This window comes from Pteronotus mesoamericanus, unplaced genomic scaffold, assembly GCF_021234165.1.
Source record: "Pteronotus mesoamericanus isolate MK-2021 breed Mesoamerican mustached bat unplaced genomic scaffold, CSHL_Meso_final contig_82, whole genome shotgun sequence".
NCBI classification, from domain to species: domain Eukaryota; kingdom Metazoa; phylum Chordata; class Mammalia; order Chiroptera; family Mormoopidae; genus Pteronotus; species Pteronotus mesoamericanus.
Window position 1 is genome coordinate 20,438,353 of NW_026555265.1, and position 10,672 is coordinate 20,449,024.

The 10,672-nt window shown below is 34.4% G+C and overlaps 1 protein-coding gene across 1 annotated transcript in view; it reads left to right on the plus strand.

The window, feature by feature from the left end:
* ROBO2 (roundabout guidance receptor 2) overlaps positions 1-7,955 on the plus strand; it is a 581,303-nt gene extending 573,348 nt beyond the window's left edge. Inside the window, exons 27-29 of the mRNA XM_054585229.1 lie at positions 3,546-3,818; positions 5,719-5,919; positions 7,765-7,955. Of these exons, the coding sequence (XP_054441204.1) occupies positions 3,546-3,818; positions 5,719-5,919; positions 7,765-7,766 (476 nt within the window). The 3' untranslated portion in view covers positions 7,767-7,955. The remainder of the gene's footprint in view (positions 1-3,545; positions 3,819-5,718; positions 5,920-7,764) is intronic.
* The last annotated feature ends 2,717 nt before the right edge of the window (positions 7,956-10,672 follow it).

Genomic DNA, 10,672 nt, shown 5'->3' on the forward strand with positions numbered 1-10,672 from the left:
GTGCAAACACCAACACACACGTTAAGGAGTGCTCTTTACCCTTGGATAAAGTCTGTCTTAAGCAGGCATTGCTCAGTCCAAACCTTCTATTCTATTTGCATAAGCCCAAGAGTATCCTTTGGAGCCAATACATTGACCAATGCTGGGGAAAAAAAAAGGTAGAAAACGTAGCTCTCTATTTATCAACCTTTCTTCCTAGATCATCTCCTTCCAAACTGGCCCCCTCCTCATTCCAAATATCCCATTCAGATAAGGGACTCTTTCACAGACTAGTTTTTACCATAGAGCAAATTTCTTAGTTTATTGAACTATTCACTCAAATATATGTTGAGCTCACACCAAATGATAGTCAACCAAATAGACAAGATTCTCTGCCTTCCTGGAGCTTACATGCTGATGGGAGAAGACAGAAAAAGATTAACCCAAATATATATGTAAAAGTTAAAAAGTATGCAAAATAGTAGAATGTATCATGGAGGAAAAATATAGGATGGAAGTTGAGAAATACAATGGTAGGGGGAGACGTCTTTTAAGTACAGTGCTCAGAAAATAACTTCCTGAGTACATAACATTTGAGAAAAGACTGGAAGATTATAAGGGAAAGAGCAATGCTGATATCTGAGGAGAAGTCATTTCAGGAAGTGAGAACAGTTAAGTGGAAGCCTGAAGCTTATTTGGTGAAGAACAAGAGGAGCAGTGTGACTAAAGCAGAGAGAGCAACAAAATAGAATATGAAGTCAGGCAGGTAAACAGGGGCCAGAGTTTGTAAGACCTTTAAGCTTCTGTAAGGATGTCGGCCCTTACTTTGAATGGGAAACCACCGGTGGTGCATGCATGCGTGCGTGTGCATGTGTGTGTGTGTGTTAAGGCAAGAGAAGTGCCATGATCTTACTTCTGTTTTTATAAAAATGTCACTCTTGCTGTTTTGTTTAGATAGATTGAATGTGCATCTTTGTGGAAGTTCAGAAACCACTTAGGAGGCTGTAGGAGTTATAGAGGGATTAGATGCTAGTGGTTCACACCAAGGTAGACTCAGTGGAAGCAATGAGAAAGGTTGAATTCTGGGTATAGTTTAGAGGTAAAGCCCACAGGGTTTGTTAGTAAAATTAACAAAGGCTATAAAGCAGGGAAGGCAAAGATTACACCAAAGTTTTGAGAAACTTATAGAGTAGAATTGCTACTAATTGAGAGGAAGAACACTAGAGAGGAAGGAGATATTGTGGAGGAAGATCTAGAGCTCAAGTTGGGTACATGAAATTTGAGAGACCTACTAAACATGTAAATTTAACCATTCATTGTGGATTAGGTTATATGAATTGGGAGTTCACCAGAGGAGAGATTCAGGCTAGAGATATGTAATTTTTTTCATGTCTCTTTTTCTTAACCTAAAAAAAAAAAGAGCATAATAATGGCACATATATCATTAGACTATTGTGTGCCTGAAAATAGCAAATCCTTAGTAAGCCAGTAAGAGACTCTTTAGCAAATTGATTTAGTTAAAATGAATCAACCTAGAAATGAATAATAAATTTAATTTAAGTAAATATATTTGATTGCATACATTTATTTTTTCCACAGCCATTCTCAATTCCATCTTTTTTTTCCAATTTGTTTATTTCAATGCATATGCAATGTTCTTTCTTTTTAGAATATATGAAACTCAAAGGACATTAATTATGTAGCTGTATAATTTCAGGTTAAATTAAGTAGTAATCAGGAATTTAGCTAACATAAGCAGATTCCATTTTGGCCATTTTAAATATTAAGCTGCTCTGGTAGAGAATAAAAATCAATGACAAGATATGTAATTTTGGAAGAAATTACAATAATTTCTCTCCTACTGGCAGTCATGACTCTAATAACTCAAATGAAATAATTAATTTGCATTTATAATAATACATACTGAAGGAAGTCAGTTTTGAATACAAAGGAAATACCAAGGTCTTTGGTGGATTATTCAACAAACAGATATCTCGATATTAGATTAGCTCTTCCTTTTAGAAGAAAGATTTCAAATGCAGCTTGATTTTCCCAAACAGGAACCCTGTCCCTTCAATAATTAGTAATTCGTAATCTAACAAGAAAACATACGTAAGACATAAAGACACTGCTCCAATGTGGTACCTTCCTGAGCGGATGCTAAATAGATCATCATCATCAGTTCAGTGGAGGACAATATAATTTTGCTAAAAAAGAGAGTATAAAGTTCCTTAAGAAAGTGTTTTAAAGTAGCAGCCTAACTTTCCTTAACAAGACAAACTTTGGTCCAAAAATTTTTACTTTTTTCTTTTAAATTTTATAAACAATATTATTAGAATGAGGAGCACAATTACAAAAATGGTATTTGAAATAATTACCTATATTATATACAATATCTTCTGTAATAAAATAAATATCCATATTCTATATGATGTTTGATCTTTATGAACAAATAAAATAATACTGGTAGTCTACGAATGAACAAAGAAATTTTAATAGCATGCTAGAAAAATAAAAAAGAAAATAACCCAAAAGAATCTTTGAAATTTTAGTTTCAAATACTTCAGCAAAGTAATTTCAGAAATAATGTAATAGTGTAAGTGGTATAAAAGAACAAGTATGATACCTAAAGAACTATGAAAGAAGGGGCTATGATACCACAATTGAAGGCATTAAAAATATAAAGTTAATGATGATCTGAAGAGCTAATAAAGGGAAAATGAAAATGTAGCTGAGTCTTTGAACTTTAGATTTTTTCATATCTGATATTTAATTTCAAGGGCTTTTCTGAAAAATTATCTATGCCACCGATCTCAGATTTTTATGATACAGTGTCTGCTCTGGCACCATGAAGCATATTCTATCTGTACTCTGAACATTGGTTACTACATATTAAAATTAATACATTGGAAGAATATTACATATTAGTTGTAAGTCATTAGCTAACTCATGAAACGAACAGCTAGCATTGGTTTTCAGGCAGAATGTTAATTGCATTTCATAAATGTTAGCTTAACCCTTTGACTATTACTAAATGTGCCACATGCATGGGTACAAGCAGTCATATGTTGCACATGATATGGCATATAGTTCTTAATTTCCCAAAGGCAAAATTTTCTATGGAGATTGGCAGGATAGCTTTTATTCTTCTCAGAGCCTTTTATTAACACAGCTGCTAGAACTTCTAGTCATTTTGTGTCATGGTATGTCTACTGTGGGAAGTGGGGTGGACAATGGATTAAATATGGAGAAACCATAAACTACTCTTTACACTTTATATACTAGCCTCAATGTGCAACTGAAAATACTTTCCGCATATAATAATTGAATAAAATCAGTTGATTTTATTTCAAAGACACTGTGATCAAAAAATAGCAAAGAGATCAATAATATGCTTTTTGGATAGAAACAAGTGGGCTTCCCTCCTCCCCACCCCGCCAAAAAAAACGACAAATTTTTGCTTGGGTGATAACTTCAGCAGGACAGGGTTTTTTTTCTTCACCTTGAACTAAGATGTATTGTTCATTAAATTTTAGTCCATTCTAAACATTATTCAAAATTTTTAGATCTTCCACCACCACCAGACCCCCCTCCTGGTCAGGGTTTAAGGCAGCAAATAGGCCCGAGCCAGCATGCTGGTAACGTGGAAAGCTCAACAGAGAGAAAAGGAAGCTCTCTGGAGAGACAACAAGCATCCAACTTAGAAGACACAAAGAGCTCATTGGATTGTCCAGCTAGAACATCCCTAGAGTGGCAGCGACAAACCCAGGAATGGATTAACTCCACAGAACGCCAAGAAGATATACGGAAAGCCCTACACAAACAAGGTGTTGGACCAGGTGTGTTCTGCACAGTCCCAAGAAAGTGTGGACTTTTACAACTTTTTTTCCACCAGGTATTTTAGATGTGGCAGTTGTCTAAGGGCGTCTGAAGTACATTTGCCTTGAAACCACTAACTGCAGTTGGAATTCCTCAGCAGAGCGCACCAGCACTTCCCTTAAGGCTGATCCCAATTGAGATCAATTAACTCCTCAAGTTAACTCTGCCTGGGATCTTTGACCCCAAGGCCTCCAACCTCCATCTGTGGTGCTCAGGAGAAATTTTTATTTCTTTGCCTTTTAATGTTTATATTGAGTATTTTTAAGACCACAAAATTCCATCTTTAGTGTCAGTTTCAACTCTGCCTTCAACTAATTTGTTCATTTTGACTGAAGTAACTAGTCATTTTGAAAGGAAAACTTACTTCAGTCAAATTGCTGAATTAATTGAAATAACAAATAGTTTCAAATAAAAGCCCAATCACAGAATCCTCATATTAGAAGAGGTTAAACTGGGCCTACACTTTCTCCACATGATAAAATTGAGTTGATAACTTAATGGGGAATGTTCTTATTTATAAATCAAGCCTCCTAGAAATATCACAAAATAAATTGGATGGTACGTTGTTGGATGTTTTCTTTTTGGGGGGGAGGGTGTTGAGCCCATTATAGAAATGCATTTTCTGGAATATCTCTTCTTATGTCTGAATTCCTTGAGTATTAAAACACAGTCACATGCAGACAAAACACTTGAAAGAGTGTTCTTATATGTTCATTTATTCATTTGGACTGAATCAATTCTGGATACATCTTCTACCCCTGCATTTTCAATAATTATATTTTGTCACAACTTGGTTTTAGAAATATAATGGATGTAATGGCCTAAAAATGACAACATTAATGTCTAGGTTTAATGAAACATTTAAGAAGGTTCATCATCAAGACTGTGAGAGAAGAATCATGTGATCTTTGTCATTAAAGTTATCTAAGGAAAAAAATTCTAAATTCATTCAGCAGTATTTTTAGTCTTCTAACTACAGTAATGACGGCCAATACCAGGAAAAAAAGAAAAATAAATAAATAAATGAAGGGAATTGGAGGAGGAAGGAAAGGAAGAAAGAAAGAAGGAAGAAGGAAAGGAAAGAGGGAAAAAAGGAAGGGAGGGGGAAAACCAGAGAAAGGAAGAATGAAAAAAAATATATTTCAAAGTATTAAGTATTTAGTTATGCACATCGTGAGTTATTTTTAGAGAGATAATGCATAAAGAGAAGAAATAATGATGCATACATTATTTATTAAAATGTATGAGTCTCTCTTTTTCTGTTAAGGAAGAACACTGACTTTCAAATAATGTATTTCTATCCCAAGAAACAACAGAAATTTAAGAAGCCTATTTGAACAGTCAATATATAGTTCTTTAAATAAATTGAGAAAAATGTTGCCATAATTTAAAACCAAAACCCTGTTGTTGTTTTTTTCAATCTTAATAAAAACATTAAATTGGAGCCTCCATGGAACTCCAGAAATTATTCTCAGTAATGCTTTTGTTAAACAATAAGGTTCATTGTATGCAAGTCTCTTTATAACATCTTTAGATTTTGCAAATGATATATAACATTGGGTATATATCTAGTATCTCTTTTAATTTAATTCTGCTTCAGTTCCTATTATAGGAAATGTTGCTTGTACAAAAAAATACTGTTTAATTTGGGGGCCTTATTAAATTTCACATTTAATAAAGAAATTTTTAATTTTCCTAAAAAATAGAATGGTAAGATAGGCCATCCTGAGCTAAGTATTTAAAGTTAAGTTTGTTTTGCCAACATGCTGCTGTTTAACCTAGCCCTTTATGTTTCATTTCTTTTCCTTCTTTTTTTGTTTTTGTTTTTGTTTTTGTGTTTTTTGTTGTTGTTGTTGCCAGAGGAGACCTTGGTGCCCTATAGCAAGCCTAGCTTCCCATCACCAGGAGGTCACAGCTCCTCAGGAACAGCCTCTTCTAAAGGATCCACTGGGCCCAGGAAAGCGGAGGCCTTGAGGGGTGGCCACCAGCGCAATGCCAGCGACCTCCTGGACATAGGATATGTGGGCTCAAGTAGTCAAGGACAGTTTACAGGTGAATTATGTAAGTGTTTTAGGAGATTTAAGTCTATCGTGATCTAGAAAGAATATTGGGGTAACAATGTAGGGGAGGAAAAAGTTTTCCTCAACCCACTTTGGGTCCCTGGCTGGATCTGAAACCTAAACTGGCATAAATTCACAGAAAAAAAAAAAAAAGCTTACACATTTTATTAACTTTTTACACATACATGGGAACCTTCACAGGAGGATGAAGACCCAAAGAAGTGATATGAGGAGGAAACATTTTTACTTTTCAGACAGAAAAACAATAAATATATAAAAATTGACAAGACAGAGGGTTTGAACTAGGGGTAGTAAATGGTGAAGAAGTAAACACGATGATAAGGATTACTTATCCAAGGTTTGTGTATACAGGTTTCTCAGCCCCAGCTATTGTGATAAGAATATCCTTTCTCCAGGCACAGCGAGGGAAGCCATCACATGGCAGTATTATGAACTGTTTGAGGGAAGAAGGGTGAAAGGGAGGTCAGAGTGGCCTTCCTTGCTTCTGCTGTATCCTCATACTCCATCAGCTGCAGACACTCAATGTACCAAGGTGCTATATTTTGGCATAGTATGTCCTGAACCCTATCAGTAACATTGCTACAATAAAAAAAAAAAAATCCAAATGGTGGAAAACTTGCTCTATTATAATAATCAATCATTCTTTTCAGCAGTTTTGGTCATAACTTAGACCATTGCTATTTACAACTGTCAATTAAATAAACATTTCTTCTACTTCAAATGTGATTTATATTATAAAAATTATCTTAATTTCAGCTCTTTGATAGTGTTAAATGATCTTAGGAATTCCTTTTTTTTAATTTGGGGAATTAACTTTAAAAGTCGATTTTTAATTTTAGTTAATTTTTAATATTTTGATTATTACAACATAACTTAGAAGTAAATGTTTCTTTTTAAATAAGGAACTGACATTGGTACTTAGTATAACTAATATATTTTCTAGGAGGGAGGTGGTGGGGAAAGGAAGGGAAAGGTCAAGTCAAGGAACATGTATAAAGGACCCATGGGCAAAGCCAAAGTGGGGAAGGATTGAGGGAGGGCGGGGGCGGGGGCGGGACAGGGGAAGGCAGTGGTGGGAAAATGGAGACAAATGTATTTGAACAATAAAAAAAAAATACTAGGCAATAGAGGAAGACAGAATGTTAGAGTGTGTCACAGCAATGAGCATTTAACCCTTGTTAATGTCATCAGGAAAGTTACCAGTTTTGCTATTCAATATCAGATTTATAGTTGCTGGATATATTCAATCACTTCTTTGAAATAGTTTAAAAGCACTGCCGAGGAGCAGCCCTAGGTTCCAATCTCCTCAACTGCTTACTTAGTTACATGAGAAGAAAAAGTAAACTACTTTCTTAATCTTTTTTCTTATTAAAAAATTACATTACTATTATGCTCACATGGCCAAATCAGGGATGACATGAGAGAATGAAAACTAAAAGTACTGTCAAAACTTTAAATTCTTTTTTGATGTGGGTTGTTGTCTATTACTAATCTGACTATTAATAAGCTATCTTTGTAATTTTTAATTTGATTCATGACTACTTGGATTTTTCTTTAACTTTTATTTTGGAATGATTACAGACTCACCAAAGTACAAAAATAGCTCTCTGGATTTTAAATCTCCAAATTCTACAGTATTTCTTGTTTTCTTCTTCCCATCTCATTTAAGTACTATTTCTTAAATTCACAAACTCACAGAATCTACTTGATAATTTTATCTTCATTTACTATCTCGCTTTGGTTTTTGTTATGCTGGTCACAATTTAAAAATTCAAATGCAAACTGACTTTGGTTGTGTTTTTTTTGTTTGTTTTTTGTTTTACAGAGTAACTGAGAAGAGACATGCAAAGCTGCTCTGAAGGACCATCAGGTCTGAACTCATGGAAGTGATGACACTAAACAGTGCAATGAACAATTTCTTTATTTATGTACTATTGAAAGAACTGTAAATGCAATGTAAAGACACACAGCCACACATATCCCACAGATATTTTACTTGTGTTCTTCTCTTACGTACACCACCCACCTTAACTCTTTCTTGTCAGGAGTATACAAAAAAGAAAGAAAACAAAGCTCGCCCTCCAGGAAGAAATGGATTTTTCTCTGTATATAATTTCTTTTGTGCATTGCTATGCAAGCTCACTCTTTTTAGCTCTGTTCATATTATTGTCTGTTCTTATTGGTCTGTTGTACTATATGTGAATTAATAGGCTGTGGTGCCATATATTAACTTTTAATTGTGTAACTTTTATGTTTAAATTTTGCACTGCAATTTTATTTGGTGATAAGCACAACTCTCTACTCCTCGTGACATGAAGAAAAAGACTGAATGTGAAGGGAGTTTCTGTACTGTAAGCCAGGTTGGATAATGCTGGTTGTAACCAATCCTGATAGATGGCTTTCCGTTGGGGTATAGAAATAGGAAGATGTGAAGGACAGTGGTGTTGGCGAAGTCTTTGAGCATCAGGAACTGAGTCAATAAAAAAAAGCAGAAAAGTAGCTTTTACTATTGACAAAAGCATGGGTCAAAAGAAGGAAGTTTTAGTCTTAAGACTGAATAGGCATTAAAATATACAGGTAGCAAAGATGTACTAAACTTGCTTTAAGAAATAATAAGGAAATTAAAGTTATATTTAGAATCAATTTTACCTATTGTTGTAATTGACCCATCTGAGAATTACAACAAATGAAAGGAAATTAAGGTGTTTCACAAGAGCTGTATTTATATAATTTTTTAAAAAGCATTTTCTGAATTACCATAATTAATCTCTCCAACTCATTAAGTCAGAATGTAATATGATGTTCCCCAAGGAAACAAACCAGATGAACTCTAGACATCCAGCAAATATTTAAAGAGACAATTTATTATTAGGACATACTCGGACTGCTCAAAATACAAAAACTCTTTTGCAGTATCTTGTATCATCTTTCTAATACATGTACAGTACATGCCAGAGGATAGAGCTGCATCACTTTAATTCATGACTTTTAAAAACTAATGCAGTCTATATGCAACTTTGTGTTTCATTTGATGAAGAAGTGAAGTTTATGCCACCAAAGGTATAGCCAAACTGTAAGTGCTTAAAAAGCAGTGCTCAGAGTATGTTCAATTCACAGTAAGTAGATTTATTGGCATACATATATTATGGTACACTCTCAGAAATTGGCTACCAACTAAAATATGTTTGACCCATTTTGAATGAGTATATTGACAAGAAAAATTGAAACGAAGAAAAATGCATGTTTATACACTTTTTAAATAAAACCAAACCTCATAAGTGGACATTAATAACAGTGTCCTGCCTCATTTGTTTTCACGACTTTGAGAACAAGAATTTCCTGAACATCAGTCATCTATGGTCAAGATGAATCTGACTTTGAAATATGTTATCTACTGTACATGTATAGTAAGTCAAGTAGAGGAGAACCCTCCTGAAATTTCTATTTGTGACATTTTCCCATGTGCTGCCTACACAATTGTAAATTCTATCTCTAGTTATATTGCCTTATGTTATTCCTAGGACCCGTTCAGTAGTTGATTCTTTAAAACACATTCAATATTATGATAAAGATCAATTCTAAAATATGGGACCCATTTGAATGACAAATCCTGCTTCATCATGCATTTTTGGCTCAGTCACCAATTAAATGTTATATTGTTACCATAATGACAAAAGTAAACATTTTCATTTTTTCTATTCCCTGAGACTGCATCAACCCAGGCAAGTGCAGAGAAACTTAATGATCTTTATGGGCTCCAACTTCTTGGTGCCATGCACTTCATTTCTTCGCTGAGGAGAAAATTTGACACAAAACCCTCCATCAACTTTCTCCCATAAGTGTATGACTTTTAATACAGTTTGATTTCTTCAGGACAAAGGTACTGGAAAAGCTGAAAAGTTTTTGCCAAGATTGAGTACATACTGATTCACAACTGCAAGATATGAGGAATTTAAATTTTTAGTTATGCAGTTCCTTACTTCACCTCTTTCTATTTAAAAGCAAACAAAGTTTTGTTCTTTTGTATTTCTTCTTTATATTCCTCTATAACACAATTTAGTCTAAAACTTCAGTTCATTACCCATATTACATATAGCCTTTGACCCCTGGTAACTGGCAGGTGTATGTAACTAATAAACCATGACTTCAGAAACAGAATATGTGTATGCAGGTGACTTCTGAAATAGTATTGGGCTTGCATCATGCCTTCCTAATTGTCTCCAATGCATAAAATTAACTTATGGTTAGATTATGTCAGTGCAAACCTTAGGATTTCTAAAAGAATAGTCCTCATTCCGTTTTCAGTCTAGTTTTAAATAAATTGCTTGGTCAAATATTGCACAGAAAGTATCACCCTTAAATACACACAGAGCACCATAAAAATCTCTGGCAATCCAAATGAATTCAGGAGTAGAGCAAAACATTGTCTTTGTCAATTTGTTGTGGGTAAAGAGCTTCTAATCTTTATAAATCAAAATATTAAAAGAATACAAACACATATGAGAATTACCATGATTTTTCATTTTGTAGCCAATTAAATGACTGGTCACTCATTCACTTAGCTGACTCTTCCTGGGGTCTAAACTGAGGTAAGCACAGGCATGCTGTCAGAAGGAGATCTGGGCGGAGAAAGCGTCATCTTATCTTGCACTTACAGACAACCCTGCTGTGCAGATGTAACCCATAGGCACAGCTCCACTCATAACATGCAAAGTCTCCTTTGGGGAAATAGC